The sequence below is a fragment of the Mustelus asterias genome, chromosome 23, assembly GCF_964213995.1.
Source record: "Mustelus asterias chromosome 23, sMusAst1.hap1.1, whole genome shotgun sequence".
NCBI lineage: Eukaryota > Metazoa > Chordata > Chondrichthyes > Carcharhiniformes > Triakidae > Mustelus > Mustelus asterias.
In genome coordinates, this window is record NC_135823.1 from 63561262 (window position 1) to 63580941 (window position 19680).

At 41.4% G+C, this 19680-nt stretch overlaps 1 protein-coding gene across 5 annotated transcripts in view; it reads left to right on the forward strand.

Annotated features, from left to right (window-relative positions):
- Positions 1 to 19680, forward strand: part of clec16a (C-type lectin domain containing 16A) — a 270292-nt gene that overhangs the window by 23856 nt on the left and 226756 nt on the right. For 4 of the 5 annotated variants that reach the window (XR_013500698.1, XR_013500697.1, XM_078240789.1 and 1 more), the window contains exons 5-8: positions 1313 to 1422; positions 6557 to 6680; positions 8357 to 8531; positions 18246 to 18299. Coding sequence is in view for 3 of the 5 variants with exons in the window: in XM_078240789.1 (XP_078096915.1) it covers positions 1407 to 1422; positions 6557 to 6680; positions 8357 to 8531; positions 18246 to 18299 (369 nt within the window). In the remaining 2 variants the exon portion in view is untranslated. Of the gene's footprint in view, positions 1 to 1312; positions 1423 to 2849; positions 2856 to 6556; positions 6681 to 8356; positions 8532 to 18245; positions 18300 to 19680 lie in introns of all 5 variants that reach the window. The other variant, XM_078240790.1, reaches the window with a different exon arrangement.

Consider the following 19680-nt stretch of genomic DNA (forward strand, 5'->3'; position numbering starts at 1 on the left):
CAAATGCACCTATAAAATAAAACAAAATATTTATGAAATTTTACTTTGGAGCATCTCCAAGAAGTAAGGAACACATAACAATCGATCATTTACAATTTTGGAAAAATTTTGTGTAAGAATTGAAAGGATTTTTTATCGTTTAAAAAAAATGAATCAAGCATTTAGAACATGAGCCATTTTAAATGTTTGTTTATTCTTTATTTCTTTCTCATATGAGTTATTTATAATGTTGATCTAGAAAATTTGTCAGTGATTAAAACATGTCTTTGGTTCTTCCCCTTAACTACCATTCAAAACATATTTCCTACTTGTGATTTGCTTATTTTAGTTAACATCTCAAAATATATCTTTGTAGATTTGAGTTTATAACTTTTCACTTAACTGTGGTCTCCCAATACCAGACACCTTCAAGTATCTATTTCCCAATCTATGTTAATTCTGTATTGTAACTTTTTGCCAGGAGATGTAAGAGATTGAATTTTGCTATTTGTTTGTTTCTCTTACCATATCCCCCTCTTACTTTTGGGGAATGCTTGATCGACAATTAATACCTTTTGGAGGATACTATAGGTGAAATTGGGAATCGCTGGTACAAACCTACTGCGTCTGGAGTACCGTGTGCAGTTTTGGTTTCCATCTTTAAGGACAGATATATGTGCATTGGATGTGGTGCAGCAAAGGTTCACTAAGTTGGTCCCTGGAATGAGGGAGTTGCCCTGTGATGAGAGGCTGAGTAAATTGGATTTGTATTCTCCGGAGTTTAGAAGAATGAAGAGGTGGTTTAATTGAAACCTATAGAATTCTGAAAGGGTTTGATAAGATGAACACCGAGAGATTGTTTCCATTGGCCGGGGAATTTAAAACATGGGGCAAAGTCTCAAGATAATGGGTTGATCGTTTAGCACTGAGGAGGAGAAATTTCTTCACTCAAAGGATTGTGAATCTTTGATGTTCTGTAGCCCAGAGGGTTGTGAATGGTCCATTATTGAATATATTTAAGGCTGGCTTGGAGACACTGTTGGTGTCTGAGAAAATTGAGGGGAGTGGTTGGGTAAATGGAGTTGAAGCCCAAGATCAGCCATGATAGGCAGAGCAGCCTCAATGGACCATGTGGTCTACTCCACCTCCTGTTTCTTGTGTTCTTATACCTATTGTAAGTAGAGCAAGAGCTCTATTGTGTTGCATCACTAGCAGTTGAAAAGGACATTTACAAAACATTGAAACTAGATAAAATAATAGAAGAAAATTATCCTTGTATTTTAATCCCTAAATCATTTACAAACTCAATGTTTTCTGTCACCCATAATTTCAGCACACTAACGATTTTGCCCTGTACACGGAGGCCATTAAGTTTTTCAACCACCCAGAGAGCATGGTGAGGATTGCCGTCAGGACAATCACACTTAATGTGTATAAAGGTGAGTACAACCTTGCATAATTATACTTAATCATGCCATTAGTGAATGCTTGCAAAGTTCCGACCGACGGCATGTTAAAACAAATGGACGTGCGTGTTTATGTTTTAAAATCTGATTGTTTTCAGTGATCAAGATGTTTACTTCAAACCGTCCTAAGTGTTTTTAAATTGCCTTCCAGTAGCCTAAATGACATGTTTCTGAAGAATTAAAGTTTTAATTTGCAGATAAAACTGAGCGTTTGAGTGTAATGTTGAAGCTTTTATCCCCTCTGTTTTTCTCTGGTAATTGAAGATTTGAAAATACCTCAGAATACTTTCCTTTTTTTTTGTTCTCCACTGTACCAATTTTCTGTGCTGCACGTCTATGAACTAACCCTAGTGTGACTCTTGCAGATGGGCTTAAGATGAGCTTAAATTTGGAACTAATTCCCAGGATTGCTATGGTTTTGACTTTGACATGCTGAGCATTGAATTGAGGGACAAACATATTATACAGGATATTTCGAACTGTTTTAAGAAAGGTGGTGTGTGCAGTTTACCAAATGTTAAAAGAAGCTGCCTTTGGCAACCTTGTGAAAGGGCCATAGCAAATGGGCGTATTTTAATTTGTGTTAAATTAAAAGTTGCACCTACAGTTCTCTTGACTGCTTCTCAGCCAGTTTCTTCTTTTATTGAACTTTGTTTTTGCCTGCAACACACCATGGGTGGCACAGTGATTAGCACTGCTGTCTCTCAGCGCCAGGGACCCGGGTTCAATGCCCGGCTCGGGTCACTATCTGGTGTGGAGTTTGCACATTCTCCCCGTGTCTACGTAGGTTTCCTCCGGGCGCTTCAGTTTCCTCCCACAGTCCAAAGATGTGCGGATTAGGTGGACTGGCCATGCTAAATTGATCCTTAGTGTCAGGGGGACTAGCTAGGGTAAATGCATGGGGTTGTGGGGATACAGTCTGGGTGGGATTGTGGTCGGTGCAGACTCGATGGGCTGAATGGCCTCCTTCTGCACTGTAGGATTCTATGATAACCTGGTGTTACTGACGGGTGCTGGAATTTTTGTTCCACCAACTGGATGAATTGCAATACTGCAGCAGTGGAAGTGGTCAAGATTTAAAATTATTTGCTCTCCTATTGGAACAATAATTGAATCTTCTTTTGAAAATCTGCTTTAAGTACGCTTCGAACCCTGTAGCAGAATGGCACCAGACCAAATCAATGAACCCAAATCTTGAGGAACGTGATTTGGCAAGTGTGCCACATGATGTAGCATATGTTGTTCTCCCCAATTATTTCCCACCTGAGTGCATAAACAGCTTTTCCTTGTTGATCTGGAATTTCCTGCATTGGGGAACCTACTCATAGGGAACCTGTGGCCACGCAGGGTAGTTAGCTTTCCAAGCAATCGATCGTTGTCTTATTTTATTACCCCCGAATAAAGTATCCTGTGTCTAAAAGACATGTGCATTTAACAAGAGGTTTTGTCGATGCCCACAAAATGGAACTTTTCTTTCACCTAATGGTGCAAGCCTTCACCACAGTGATCACTTCAAAGCAATTATCAATTTTTGAGAAACACATGATTGCTCTAAAGCAACTGAATGAATGTGCCGGAGATGCAGATCATCGAATCCCTACAGTGCAGAGGGAAGGCCCATTGAGTCTGTGCCAACAGCAATCCCATTTAGGCCCTAACCCCTGACACTAAGGGGCAATTTAGCATGGCCAATCAACCTAACCCGCACATCTTTGGATTGTGGGAGGAAACCCACGCAGGCACGGGGAGAATGTGCAAACTCCACACCGACAGTGACCCAAGGCCAGAATTGAACAAGGGTCCCTGGTGCTGAGAGGCAGCAGTACTAACCACTGTGCTTCCAGCCCTCCCTGCATAGAGATAGAGACATAGAGATATATTTTTTATTTATGCATAGGTATTGTGTGTGATGCTGTCAGTCTTGTTGAACTTTCCTTGTTCAGAATCCACTTATGATCTGTAAATCCAGTTTAAGTTCAATCTGGGCTGATATCATTTTTTAACTTGTGTAATGAATCTGATTCCAGAGTGCAAAGCAGCGCATTGGGAGAAGCCAATGTGGTAAAATGCCTCTCCGGTGCAGGTTGGGGATGTGAACACGACATCTGGATGGAGTTAGTTGTATGTTCCATAAAGTCTGTGCTAAGCTTGACTTGGAAATGAGTGATGCTGCATACAAAATATGCTATATTTGTCAGTGTTACTTGATGAGCACAACACACCTTTGTTTCCTACAATAAAACAGTAGAAGGTTTTGTGCATTGGAATAATTACAAGAATTGACTGGGCTGGTAGTTCTTTTTAAAGGCAATGTGAACGTGACATCTTTTCCCGGGGTGTTTTTGCTGATCTGTATTGTAACAAATGATGTACTGTGTCCTCACGTTTGTGTGCGCTCCTTACAGCAGATAGGCTATTGGTTTTTCTGGAGGGCATCATGCTCACCAAGTGTTTACTAACTGTTCTCTGTTTTTATCCTTTCTTCAATGATGATTCCAATGTACCACATTCCAGTGTCATGTAAGTTGATTAATCTTCTTGCTTCCTGTTATGTACTTCAGAAATAAACAAGGCTTCTCTTGTAATCGTTAGAGGGGTTGTACTATGCATCAGATATATTATCCTTTAAGTTAATATATTGAAGATTGCAGGGTAATTAATACTAAGGGTGAATTGAATTACCGTAGAAGTGGCTGTTTCTTTGAAGAGTGCAAGTACTCTTATCAGACAGACATGCTGAAGAAACAGCCATATTTATTTTTTATAATGAAGTTGTGAAATATGGTGACTTGATGTCCTATAATTGAAGTGTGTTGCTAAATAAACATTTCATCTTTAGAGAGAGGAGGGAAAGTCTTTTCAAATTCAGGATTGTTTCAAAATTTTCCAAATTTTATGGGAGGCGACTTTGGATATTTCTTTGTCGATTCGTGCCTAAAATAAACTTTATATGACGGCAAGCAAGCCCCTAAAATAATTCACCCTTCACCTCATGCAACTTTAAATCTTGCTGGGAGTGTGAAATAAAACTGATGATCACGGGAAGGTATCTTGAAAGTGCTTGATTTTAGCCACTCGAGGAAAAACTTTCTTTGGACTTCAGAGGGCGCTGTGTTACTTTATAAAAGCACACTAATGTGTTCAGACAAAACTTTTCAAACAAAATATTTATATTCCATACAATGAATAACTGGTCAAATGATAATACAGAGGCTGTAAGCATAGACGGGAGCAAGAAGATTTAAAAAAAATATGTTTTAGCAGAATTTCCTTTCACCAAATTAATGCCTGTGTAACTGACTCCATAAGAGCTTTTCATTTTGACATGTGTAGTTTTAATTTTGTTGATGGTAAAATTATTCAAATAAATTGGACCATTAGCTAATGTCCGCCAACCTTAACCCATCACAGAGAGGGAATCAGATCTGTGAACATGTGGACTGAAGTCTCCACATTTTCAAGGTTAGATTTAGGAAAATTTCATACGTAAAGTTTTTATTGTGCACAAAGCCTGCAAATTTTGTTGCAGCGTTAGCTGATTAACTAAAAAAAAAACTCAAATGTATTTTGAACCTCATTTGGACTGGTGGAAGCAAATAATATTAGTCGTAGATTATTTGCAATTGGTCCCCATATATTATCAGCCTACTGTGTTGGAATTATACCTCCAGGATGCATGCATTCAATCAATACCTTTTGCCGAATCAATTCTCATATCAGATGACTAATGTACTGAAAAAAAAATTCAGTGGCAACAGCAACAACTCAACATAAAGCGGGTTAAGTGGATTGGCCATGCTAAATTGCCCCTTAGTGTCAGGGGGATTAGCTAGGGTAAATGCATGGGGTTATGGGGATAGGGCCTGGGTGGGATTGTGGTCAGTGCAGACTCGATGGGCCAATGACCTCCTTCTGCACTGTAGGATTCTATGATCTAACTCATATTTGTATGGCATCTTTAATGTAATGAGAGTCTGGGACACTGCATATGAGCGTTAAGAACCAAAATTTGAGCAACATTTGAAATAGCCATATGGCCATAAGCTTAGCCAATAAGGTATCACTTAAGGGCCATCTTCGAGAAGGGGAGAGAGATGGGGAGGTTTAGGGAGGGAATTCCAGTTTTAAGGACTAGGCAGCTGAAGGCATGGCCACCGATGGTGGAGCATTTAAAATCAAGGATACTCCAAGGTACCCATGGTTTGTTGGAGGCGATCGCAGCGATGGGCAGGGGAAAAACTACGAAGGGAATTTAAGGAGAGGATGAGAATTTAAAAATCTACATGCTGTTTGGCTGAGAGCTAAAGTGGGTCTTTGAGCACAGGGGTGATGAGTGAACAGGACATTTGAGACCAAGGGCTGCAGAGTTTTGGATGGCCTCAAGTTTATGGAGCATAGAATGTTGGAGGCTGGGGCCGGATTGCATTGGAAGCCTGTTTTGTTAGAAGTAATAAAAGTATGGATGAAGATTTCAGCAAAGGAGTTGAGGCAGCGCCGTCTTGGATGATATTTTGGACGAAGATGTAGGCCATCTTGATTACGGTGCAAGTGTGTGTTTAGAAGCTGATCTTGGGATTAAATGTGACACCAAGGTTATAACCAGTCTAGTTCAGCCTCTGGAGGTTGTTGTGGAGAGGCGTCGCATCAGTAGCTAGGAAATGGAGTTTGTGGTGTAGACTGCAAACGATATTTAATTGTTTTAGAAAATCTCTGCTCATCAGAATTATATATTGCACAAACAACCTGATAATTTAACAACAGTTGGTTCACAAACAAATGGTGCGTATGTAGTAAAATAAACTCATCAGATCACCTAAGAATTTAAAATAAAACACCTTTTGTTTTGTGAACTAAAATTATCTGATTGCTTCAGTACAATTTCAACAAGATTGAACAAGGCTGAGTAGATTTGAAGGCAGCAGAGACTGAACATAACACAGTGAAAGCACGCGATAGTAAAATGATCCCTTCAAAGTTAAATAATAATAGTTATCTCCGGAATAATAGTGTAGTTTGATGCTCCAGGTGTTTTGACTGTAATACTGAGATGTGGAGTTTCAGTTTTGCTTTCTCTAACCAGAAGGTGTTTTTTTTGTATTTTATGTGGACAGTGGATAACCAGCTTATGCTGCACTACATCAGAGATAAAACTGCAGTTCCCTATTTCTCTAATTTGGTTTGGTTCATTGGAAGCCACGTGATTGAGTTGGACAATTGCGTGCAAACAGACGAAGAGTAAGTTTCAAAATGTTTTGTAATGCTTGGCAGCAACTTGTGTGCGCTTTGCCATCTGTATTGTTAAGGGCTCAGTTAATTCGCATTCTTTACTTTTCGCAAGAAGTGAAACTTCGGTTGATGGATATATAACCTGCTTTCAAGCCTCCACACCAAATTTGTTTAGGCTAATGCTGGACGCACCCGGGCGTCTAGCAATGCATATTCTAAATAAACATATTAAAATTCTCTGGAAACCATTAATGAGTAGTGCTGCCAACTTAATTGCTCCTGTCTTTTACCCTTTGAAATTTTGACAAATTTATTGAGTGGATTTGTCAACACAAAATCTGTTACTTTATTAGGAATTTTTGGTGTTAACGCTTCAAGACTAAAACAAAAGCCTGGTTTTGCAGTGGTGCGCCGTCAGTATTCGCTCTTATAACTCCTTTGAAACTGGCAGCATCTGGAGTCCACATGTGCAGTGATCCAAACATTGCTGTCGGCGGCGATTCAACACTTCTCCATATGAGGAGCACTGCTGATACCCAAAACTACAATTAGTTAGAAATCACTGAACTGCTGAGAAAGCGTGTCCTTTTACATTTAGTCTCACGATTAGAATCTTAAAAAAGTTGCACCTTGCTGAATGAGGTATAAAGTGGTTTATTAATGGCCATCTAAGCTCATAATTGCTTCTGCCAAACCTTTTTGATCCTGAAAAGCTCATTTTACTTTTGTGGAATGTCTTGTTCACCATTATGATTAGGGAAAGAAAATCCACATTTTTATATTCGTGAAATATTTCCTCATGAAATGTTGTGTTCTTCCTCAATTCCATGTGCTCTGACCCAATTATTTTATTCAGCTTTCTGTAAAATGAAATTGAAAGTTAAAGGTAATTGGTGCATTTTTCTTCCTGATTTACTGTCTGAGAGAATACTTAAGTGTGATTGGCTGCTTATCCACCTTGGCGATTCCCTTGACTTGGCGCCAGATTCAAATTAGCGTTGGTAAAGGGAAAAATCCATGCTACAGCGATCTCCTGGATCTTTGTAGGAAGCATTCTTCAAGGTAGCTGCAGTTCACCATGAAATTGGGGGCCAAAGTTGAATATCGTCTTCTATACACTCTCTGCAGATCTCTGATTTAATCATTGTTGCGGAGAACTTTGTGTGCTGCGCTTCAAGCGGCGCTCTGCAGGGTTCTGCAATTCCTTGGGGGCAGATAGCCGCCCGCTCAATTTTCTTCAATGATATCAGTGAGAAACACTGTTGGTGCTGCAACCTGCTCCTGGTGAATTGATGTAATCTGTGCAGTGCCGCTCAAAATGTAACTTTTCCGTCTTTTAGTTTAAATCCCACTTTTATTCATCGAATCCAGTTAGTTCCCCATATTCCTCAGCACTCCTTACTGCGGACTTGCTGTACTCGAACAGTTTGTGACAAAGGCATGAGTAAATGCAAAGTAATCTGGTTATTCCTTTCTCCTTTAGTACACGCTTAAGGGATCTGGTCACTTGCTCATAAAAAGTAGATTTCGCCAGCATTATTGAGTTTGTGTCATTTATTAGGTTATGGAGTGAATCATATTCTTTGACATTCCAAACTATTGAGATTAGATGCTGTAATGTGTGGGTATTGCAACTTGCAAGCTTCCATGTTGTTTGTTGTAAATGTTAATTCTTGTTTTGGCAGGCATAGAAATAGAGCCAGACTCAGTGACCTGGTGGCTGAACATTTGGATCACCTACATTACCTGAACGATATCCTGATCATTAACTGTGAATTCCTGAACGATGTACTAACGGACCATCTATTAAACAGACTTTTCCTGCCATTGTACGTCTATTCATTGGTGTCCCAAGAACAGGTAAGAGGCCTGTCTATGTACTTTATAACACCCGGGCATAATCTTTGAGACTATTGGTTATTCTAAAACATCTGGATATTCGTATTGTGGCGGCACGGTGGCACAGTGGTCAGCACTGCTGTCTCACAGTGCCAGGGACCCGGGTTCCATTCCCGGCTTGGGTCACTGTCTGTGCGGAGTTTGCACATTCTCCCCGTGTCTGCGTGGGTTTCCTCTGGGTGCTCCGGGTTTCCTCCCACGGTCCGAAAGATGTGCTGGTTAGGTGCATTGACCCAAACGGGCGTCGGACTGTAGTGACTCGAGGAATTTCACAGTAACTTTATTGCAGTGTTAATGTAAGCCTTACATGTAACTAATAAATAAACTTTGCTTTGCTTTATTGCTCATGGTTGTTGTGGAAGTGAAACCAAATACGTTAATAAAGACGGGCTGAAAAAGTTGTGCATTTTCATAAGCCTTGTGAAACGGGTCAAGTGCAACAGATGTGTAAAATCACATTAAGCCAGTGTGTATTAAGAAATGTTTCTCTGTTAATCGGCGTTCTTTCAATAAATAGACACCTTGAGGCCCAGGTGATACTATTGCAGAACGTACCACATGCATTTAAATGAAGTAACCTTAATATATTAGCAGGCATTCTTATTTGTGGTGTTTTATAAGAAGAAAAGCACATAATGTGCACCACACTTTGCTGCTAATTGTGAGTGAATTCAGTGCTGGAGTGTGTCTTTTTTAAGAGTGAATTGGAATTCCTTTGCTTTCTTAATTTTTAAATGATTGTTCTTGCTCTGGTTAATTAGACATCACGCTGGCTTGTTTCCTTTTTTTTAAAAATAAAGTGTAACTTTTGAGGTCACTTGAAGTGTGAGACACTCTTAGCTCTTGGGCCAGCAACTTATTTTCTGTTACTGGCAGAAGGGTCTATTTTTAGTATTACTGTTTTCTAACTGCAAACCGGAATTTGTACATGCAGTAAAATCTTTGTTATCCAACATGCTTGGGGAATGGGTGGGACTGGTTAATTAAAAATGCTTGTTACCCCCACTCCACAGCTGGCCTCCCTGCTTCCCCCGCTGATCCCTATGCAGAGTGGCAGCAGGACCACCTTTGCCCTGCCCCCCATTGGTGCTGCCCTTTGGCACCCCCATGTCCAATGAACAGTTCCAAGGTGTCCCCTGGGCATTGGCACTTTGCCCCTTGGGCAGTGCTGGGTGCACAGGCTGGCATTGCCTGACCCTCTGGGGGGGGGGGGGGCCTGATTGCCTCCCTCTTCACTCCAGCGGGGTCGGGCTGCCAGCTCGTTAGTGTAATCGCTGGTGGGGTGGGAGATGCTAGCGTGCCCGGAGACTTCAGTTCCATATCAATGGTCTTTGCGCCTCCTCACCGATTTCCGGTGTGGAGCAGACGCCACTGGGAATCTGATGCTGGGAGATGCAAACACTCGCACGACCTCCGCGAATAGACCGACGTGAGAATCCCCTGGCCTGCCGTGCAGTGGGCTGCGAGAATCGTGGCCTTGGCTGGTGTTTAACAGCATTCATGAAGATTGCTTTAGTCTGCAGATATACTGCAGATATAACACTGCAGAAACAGTGTTTCTGTTGTGTTGTCAGCAAGTCAGTTTAAAAAAGATTGAGAAAGTAAAGTGTGGCAAAAACGAAAGTGAAAGTTAGAGAGCAGAGGCTGGAGATTAATCACATCTGAGAAAGAGAACAGAGACTGAACAAAATAAAGCATTGGGACATGGAGAAAAACTGGGAAGGGAGAGTGAATTAAAACAGAAAGTAACAGCGATGATAATTGAGAGATCTAAAAATAGAAACTATGACGAGCATAAAATAATGTATTTAGTAATCCTCTTTAACAGGGCGCCAAGATCATGGCAAGAAAATAGCAGTCGTAGTATGGATAATATGTGTGGGCCACTTTAACATCAAACTAGGAATTTATTGCCTCTACTCTAGTTAATATTTCCTTCCTTTGAGTCATGAAAAGAATTGGAATGCAGTACAACTGTTCAGCTCAGCGCTTTCATCCTGAATTCCTGGAGCTACAAAGCATGGTGGCACAGTGGTTAGCACTGCTGCCTCTCCGCTCCAAGGACCCGGGCTCGACTCGCAATTTGGGTCACTGTCTGTGTGGAGTCTGCATGTTCTCCCCGTGTCAGCGTGGGTTTCCTCCGGGTGTTCTGGTTTTCCCCCCCACAGTCCAAAGAGGTACAGGATAGGTTGATTGGCCATGCTAAATTGACCCTTAGTGTCCCGGGATGTGTAGGTTAGAGGGATTAACAGGGTAAATATGTGGGTAACGGGGATAGGGCCTGGACGGGATTGTGGTCGGTGCAGACAAGATGGGCCGAATGGCCGCCTCCTACATTGTAGGGATTCTATTCTGTTCTATTCAAACTACAAATGGCAGGTTTTCATTTCATAGGTTTATAAAGAGAAAGCTGAAGTAAATCCCTGCGTGCATCAAAGTTGGTTTCCCTGTGTGCAGTAATCCTGGAATCAGAGGTTAATAGGTAGTGATGTTCCAAAATTCAGAAGCAGAAATGAAAAACGTTCACGGCAACCTGAATATCATGGTAACTGAAGGAATGAACAAAAATCTGCAAGTGCTAGGAATCCAAAACTAACAAGCGGAATTCTGGAAACACTCAGAAGAAATGTGTTAATGTTTCCGGTGTAGTAGACCTTTTTCTCTCAACATAGGGAATGGTCTGATTGACTGTAATGTGTCAGTAGTCCCTCTGTGCACGATCCCAATAAACACTTGGCAGCACAGTTGAGGTAATAGTGCTGGAATGGAGACAGACCAGAGAGTTCGAGTGGAACTTGGCAATGAGCCCTGAATCGGCTTTACCTCGTGTGGGGTCACAGTTTATCCCAGACCACAATGTAGCTCTGCTGTCCTGGTGTTGTTTAACTATGTTATGCATATGCATAAAGGTCAAATTGAGTCATACCATTATGGAGTACTTGGCTGACCTTTCATGAAAGAAACTTGCCACTGACTCTTGTTACAGTTAATTAGAAATACAAATAAAGATAGATGGCCATTCGATGGATGAATGCCGCTCCAACAATACCTAGAAAGTTCTGCACCATCCAGGCCAAAGCACTCCACTTGATTGACACCCCATCCACTATCTCGGGGATCTCCAAACTACGGCCCGCGGGCCACATCCGGCCTGGAGCGGGCTAACATCTGGCCTGCAGCCAGTGGGGCGGGACGGGATTCCCGCTGCTGAAAACACTCCCGCGTCCGGAACCCCGTCGCTGACTCAGGATCCGGACGTGGGGACAGAAGCCACAGGCCGGACATTTGCTGCCGCTCCGCGCGGTGTCTGATGGACCCATGGGAATCCCCGCCCTCTTTACCGGCCTATTGTCCAATCAGCGCTGCCGTCCTGTGACTGACCGCTCATTAAACGAATCAGCAATTGAGACATCTGTTATCCAATTGTCACTCTGCATTGACTGAGTGACAGCTGCTTTATCTAATCCTTAAGCTCGATCTGTCTGAAATGAGCGAGATGGTGGCAATTCTGACCAATTCAGTTATGGAAGGAGAAAAGAAAAGTGGACAGTGAGTGCCGTCTGTTTAATGAAGAATGAGGTGTAAAATACTTCTTTGTACAAGCAGGTGATAACGCCTTGTGTGTCATATGCAATGAAACTTGCAGTTTTGAAGGAGTACAATGTAATGTACGTCAGCACTGAGACCAAACATGAACCAAGTTATTCCCAATTCACAGGAACACAGCGTTTGGAAAAAGTCTGAATCAATGCAACGCAGGTTGCTTTCTCAACGAGCGTTTTTCACGCAGAAGAGAACTGAAAATGAAGCTTTAACCAGGGCCAGTTACAAACTAGCTTATGTGTTGGCTAAAAGAGGAAAGCCATTCACCGATGGAGATCTTATCAAAGAGTGTATGATGGAAACAGTGGAAGAGTTATTCCCAGAAAAAGCAAATCTGTTCAAAATCATCAGTCTTGCGCCAAATACTATTGCTCATAGAATTGAGGATATGGGGAGCAATATATTTCATCAAATTGCAGACAAAGCAAGAAATTTTCAGTTGTATTCTCTTGCACTTGATGAATCGACTGATGTGTGTGACACATCACAACTCCTAGTATTCATCCGTGGCGTCGACAGTGAATTTAATGTCACACAAGAATTAGCAACTGTGCATAGCAAGCACAGCACAGTAACTGGAGAAGACATCTTCAAAGAATTGCAAAAAACTGTGTTAGAATATAACCTGGAGTGGAATAAACTGCAATGTGTGACAATTGATGGAGGAAAGAACATGTCTGGGGTGAAGAAAGGTTTAGTTGGACAAATCACAAAAGCTTGAGGTTGGTGGATTCTCAAAGCCCATGTTTCTGCATTGCATTATCCATCAACAAGCATTGTGCGGAAAATATGTGGATATGTCTTGCGTTCTGAAACCTGTTGTTTCAATAGTGAATTTCATTCGATCTCACGAGCTTAATCATCACCAGTTCCGTGATTTTTCTGAAAGAAACTGATTGAGTTCGGTGACTTGCCTTTTTATACAGCAGTTTGATGGCTTAGTTGTGGAAAGGTTCTGTCACGGTTCTTTCAGCTCAGAGTGGAAATTGATTCCTTTCTCACAGAGAAAGGAACAGCTAGGGCTGTTCTCTCTGGAGCGGAGGAGGCTGAGGGGAGACTTAATAGAGGTTTATAAAATGATGAAGGGGATAGATGGAGTGAACGTTCAAAGACTATTTCCTCGGGTGGATGGAGCTAATACAAGGGGGCATAACTATAGGGTTCGTGGTGGGAGATACAGGAAGGATATCAGAGGTAGGTTCTTTACGCAGAGAGTGGTTGGGGTGTGGAATGGACTGCCTGCAGTGATAGTGGAGTCAGACAATTTAGGAACATTTAAGCGGTTATTGGATAGGCACATGGAGCACACCAGGATGATAGGGAGTGGGATAGCTTGATCTTGGTTTCAGATAAAGCTCGGCACAACATCGTGGGCCGAAGGGCCTGTTCTGTGCTGTACTGTTCTATGTTCTATAAGAATCAACCCGAACCACTTTTACCAAACACTGACTGGCTTTGGAAATTGGCAATTTTTGCAGACGTGACAGGCCATATGAATCAATTGAATCTGAAGTTGCAAGGTGAAACAAATTTGATTTGTGATCTATTCGCGCATGTCAAGGCATTCAGGGCAAAACTGATGCTATTTCAAGGACAGCTGAAAGTTCATAACTTGGTTCATTTTGCATGTTGTGAAAAATTTCATGAAGAAAGTGAAGCAGAATTTCCTTCTTCATTTGCAACAGAAATCATTAAGGAGTTGCAAAAACAATTTCAGGAACGATTTTCTGATCTTGATGGAAACACAGATGAAATAAAGCTGTTTCAAAATCCATTTGACTGCAATGTTGAAACACTCCCAAGTCAGTTTCAAATGGAAATTATTGATCTCCAATCAGATGACATGCTGAAAGACAAGTATAAAGAAGGAAATCTGATCCAATTTTATAAATCTTTGCAGCCTGAGCAGTTTCCAAATTTGAAGCAGTTTACTTGTGGATTTGTATCAGTTTTTGGTACAACGTACCTGTGTGAACAAACATTTTCAAAAATGAAGTATGTCAAGCCCAAATATCGAGCAAATTTATCTGATGAGCATTTGAAGTCCATTCTAATAATTGGCTCCTCAAGCTTGAAACCTCAGTTCAGCAATATTTTGAAATTAAAAAAGCAGTTCCATCATTCCCATTAATCTTGTGCAAAAACTTCATGATTTGTTGGTTACGATTGAAAACTCCAATTGCCAGAATTGTGTAGAAAGGTGCAGGCTGAATTTATTTTTGTTCGACCTTTATTAATGGTTCAAGTTTATTTTGAATTTCTTTGCTTTGTTTTACTGAAGTTCTTTCTTGGGGCGAGTTTATTTTTCTTATTGTGTGCCACAAAATTGGGCAAATTCTCATTTCAAGTAAACATATTTGTAAAATTTCAGTAAATAAAATAAATTAAAAAATGAATAGCCCGCTTTTCTCATCTGCAGTGAAGTAATTAATTATTTTGTCGGAGCATTTGCTAATGTTTGACATTTTTACTCATATATCATTTCTCAGTGTAAGCACAGCATTGTTTCTTTGTAATTGTCACATTTCTCTTTTGTTCTGAATCATATCACGCTGATTACAAAGATGATCCAAATAAAACTTATTCATTCATTTTAAATTTTATTCATTCATTCATAAAACTAATTTTTTTTCTTTGGCCCCCGAAAATGTGTAAAATATACGATGTGGCCCTCGTACTGAAAAGGTTGGGAGACCCCTGCACTATCTTAAGTGTTCACTCCCTCCACCACCGGTGCACAGTGACACCATTGTGAACATCACATACAAGACGCACTGCAGCAGCTAACTGACCAGGCCTACTTCAACAGCATCTTCCCAACCTGCACCACCTTGATGGACAAGGGCAGCAGCCGCCTGGGAACACTACCACCTGCAAGTTCCCTTCCAAGTCCTTCAGCACCTGACTTGGAGTTGTATCGCTCTTCCCTCCGTGTTGTTGCTGGATCAAAATCGTGGAACTATCTTCCTGACAGCAATGTCGGTGTATCTTCACCAGATGGACTACAGTGATTCAGGCTTCTCGAGGGTAATTGAGGCCAAGCAACAAATGCCTACCTTACCAGCGATGTTCATCCTCTGAAAAGATTTTTAAAATAGTGATAATTAGGATTGTACTTTCAATGTTTTACACCAAATTGTGATTTGTCCCCATCAGCAACGTTACAAATGATTTGATCATAGGCTGAGCTCAACAATTGCAGGAAGTTATCATTTTTTTAAAAGAAAATCTTTTTCATCTCTCACTTAGTCTGTTGAGATGTAAACTGCAGCTGGCATGCTACATTTGAGTTTTCTGGCCAGTCCCTATATTACGATGAAGGACCTACTGTAACTGAAATGTTGACTCATCTCTTCTGACTGCTCCACTGAATGTTTCCGATATACTGCTGGTTTTTTTAGATTCTCTGCACATATAGGCTGGGATTCACCCAAAAAAAATTCTAAGTGTCGAATTTGCGTGAAAACGAGTAAATCCCATGTTTTTGTTTCGGTGGGAGTTTCAAAATGGCCCACAGCCAAATCGCTGCTCCCCCCTCCTCCCACCCCGATGGCCAGCCCTACCGCTGGCCCCCCTCCCTCTGTCACTCAGCCCAAGTGCAGAGTGGCAGTGGGACCCCCCGACCCTCACAGATTGCCCGCCCCCTTGGCACTGCCCCATGTCTGGGCAGTGCCAAGTTGCTGCCTGGGCATTGGCACTTTGCTCCTTTTGGGGGGCTAGCGGGCCTGGGGATTTCAGTCCTGGGCCTGTTAATGCCATTTAAATGATATTTGAAACCTGATTTAAATAATTTAAGCAGCTCTGATCCGATTTCTGGCACGGAGTTGACAACGCAGGGAAGATGCACTTGGCGGGGGCCAGATGCAAAGTGCCGTTCGTGCGAATGCAGCCCCGCTGAAATCTCCCAGCCCACTAAACAATTAGTGCAGCGGGATGGGAGAATCGCCCCCATAGTTTTTTTTTGCTTTTTCCTTCAATTATCCTCATTTTCAGATTGCGCTGAACATTTTTGTAGCTCACATTATGGAAACATCTTGCAATATCCTTACCTGAGAGTCCCGGTCCAAGTATTACTACACAAATTGCAATGAAATGCACTGCGTCCAGCAATTTACTTCAGCCTCTATTTTATAAACTGATATAACCTTTATAAATGTCCGAAACACATGCTGGTTAGGGTGCATTGGCCATGCTAAATTCTCCCTCCGTGTACCCGAACAGGCGCCGGAGTGTGGCGACTCGGGCATTTTCACCGTAACTTCATTGCAGTGTTAATGTAAGCCTATTTGTGACATGAATAAATAAATAAAAATATACTGAAATGAAAATCAGTCACTTGCAGCTTGCTTTGTTGGTACAATAAAACTTAGGACTTTGAGCTTTCTGGAAATTTTTGGAGGTAAGCAGGATACCAATAGTTTGGTTTCAAGTTAAAAGTAAGTTTTCTAATTGAAATCACTATAAGAACTCTGAGCAGGAGTAAGCGATCTGGCCCCTCGAGCCATTCAATAAGATCACGGCTGATCTTTGCATCATTTGCAGTTGAAAAAAATCCTGTTTCTCCCAAGGTATAAGTGGAATATGCCTTCATTGTCACTCAGCTACTCATAAGATTTATTTTAGCTGGTTGAAAATGGTTAGATTCTCTGGTGAGAAGGCCATTTCAGTACGAGGTATTTTCAGATAAAAGGGCATATCTGAAATGAAAATTATATATTTTTAGAATATGGCATTTGTATTCCTACTCCTAACCTTATTGAGTTTTTTGAGAAAGTGACCAAGGAGGTGGATGGGGGCAAGGCAGTGGACGTGGTATATATGGATTTTAGTAAGGCGTTTGATAAGGTTCACCATGGTAGGCTTCTGCAGAAAATGCAGATGTATGGGATTGGGGGTGATCTAGGAAATTGGATCAGGAATTGGCTAGCGGATAGGAAACAGAGGGTGGTGGTTGATAGTAAATATTCATCATGGAGTGCGGTTACAAGTGGTGTACCTCAGGGATCTGTTTTGGGGCCACTGCTGTTTGTAATATTTATTAATGATCTGGATGAGGGTATAGTTGGGTGGATTAGCAAATTTGCTGATGACACCAAAGTCGGTGGTGTGGTAGACAGTGAGGAAGGGTGTCGTAGTTTGCAGGAAGACTTAGACAGGTTGCAAAGTTGGGCCGAGAGGTGGCGGATGGAGTTTAATGCGGAGAAGTGTGAGGTAATTCACTTTGGTAGGAATAACAGATGTGTTGAGTATAGGGCTAACGGGAGGACTTTGAATAGTGTGGAGGAGCAGAGGGATCTAGGTGTATGTGTGCATAGATCCCTGAAAGTTGGGAATCAAGTAGATAAGGTTGTTAAGAAGGCATATGGTGTCTTGGCGTTTATTGGTAGGGGGATTGAATTTAGGAGTCGTAGCGTTATGTTGCAACTGTACACAACTCTGGTGCGGCCGCACTTGGAGTACTGTGTGCAGTTCTGGTCCCCACATTACAGGAAGGATGTGGAGGCTTTGGAGAGGGTGCAGAGGAGGTTTACCAGGATGTTGCCTGGTATGGAGGGGAGATCCTATGAGGAGAGGCTGAGGGATTTGGGATTGTTTTCGCTGGAAAGGCGGCGGCTAAGAGGGGATCTTATTGAAACATATAAGATGATTAGAGGTTTAGATAGGGTGGATAGTGATAGCCTTTTTCCTCTGATGGAGAAATCCAGCACGAGGGGGCATGGCTTTAAATTGAGGGGGGGTAGTTATAGAACCGATGTCAGGGGTAGGTTCTTTACCCAGAGGGTGGTGAGGGATTGGAATGCCCTGCCAGCATCAGTAGTAAATGCGCCTAGTTTGGGGGCGTTTAAGAGATCCGTAGATAGGTTCATGGACGAAAAGAAATTGGTTTAGGTTGGAGGGTCACAGTTTTTTTTTTAACTGGTCGGTGCAACATCGTGGGCCGAAGGGCCTGTTCTGCGCTGTAATGTTCTATGTTCTATGTACTTGTGCTAAATGCGCTTATTTTTATTTTTTTTAATTATAAATTAGTGATCCAAAAGTGTTAACTTGCAATGTTCTATTTTTTTTTCTCAGTCTGGTGATCATCCAAAAATCAGCCGTCAGGCGTCATTATATCTCCTTTCACAGGTATGCAAAATCTAGCCTTGCAATGTTTCATCTGACTTATTGCCTCCTTAAAGCAACAACTTTGAAATTTCAGTGGCCTGTTGGTTTTGCAGAAGGATTGTAAGTATTGAACACCACATCACCAATCAAAACTACGAGAATTCGATTCGCCAGTAGTCAGTGATGAAAATTTAAAATAAATTATTGTGGCCTGTTAATTTTAAATTTATCAACAGTAGTTGTTTATTAATGGAAGGGAGCTGACATAAAGCTGTGTTTAATAATTGTTGATGTCCCTCTGGGTTGCCCTGTTCCGTCCTCACGCAAGGTAATTGTGTTGCACTTATGGTTGAGCACAGGTTTTGAGAAATTGAGTACAATACCCAGATATGTTTTCTCATTTGTATTTAATCAGTGCCATGTTTGAAGGTGAAATAGTGATTTTCTTTAAAAAAAAAACCTTGATCTTAATTAAATCAATCTTTCATAGCTGCTATTTTGTCCTTCCTTTCTGTTACTTTCCCCCCATTTTTCTAAAAATTAGATTTCTATACCCCAAACCTTTCTCCTGCCCAGAGGTCCTTTTGTACTGCTCTCAACTCAGTTGCTGTCATGTACTCAGTCAAGGCTGTCATGGCTTGGTTAATTCTCGAGTTTTTCCCCTCCTACTTTTTGAGAAGTACCGGAGATTCGCCTAACTGTTTTTCCACATTGATCACCTGAGCTTACAATATGGTAAATTCACACTCTCCGTCCCCTTTTTGTAGCTTGCTGTGAATCTCCATTATCCAGCTCGTGATACATGCACCATGATGTTTAAAGTAAAACCGTTAACGTGATTATTAAATATCGAGGAATCCTGTTTATCTACCGCCTTTTGAGAAAGATTTTAAAAATTTCATTTGAGCAGAGAACAATGTGCATGCATCAGGGGATTGTAGTAATATAACCTGGAGTGCATATGTACCATACACCTCTCCATTCAGGCAGATTTGGTTGAGATGGCTTCTCAATGAACCTGATGGAACAGAACTGAAGCGTGTGTTTGATCCTACTTCAGATATCTAATTCTTATGCTGAGATTTTTATGCAATTTTACAAGTAGTCCTCAGATTAGCAGTATTCCAAAAATGACTGCTTATATTTATATGGTACCTTTATAATATAATAAAACATCTAAGACGTGTCACGAAGGCATTATTTTAAAAAATGACCCCGAACCATATAGGGATCTATCAGGGAAAATGGCCAAAAGGGTAAGTTTTTTTTAAGGAATGTCTGAAAGGTGGAAAGAGAGATGTGGGGTGGGGTGGGGGGGGGGAGAACTGGAGAAATTTAGGGGAGAATTCTGGAGCTAGGGGACTAGGAAGCTCAAAGCATGGCCATCAACGTTCGCATTGGG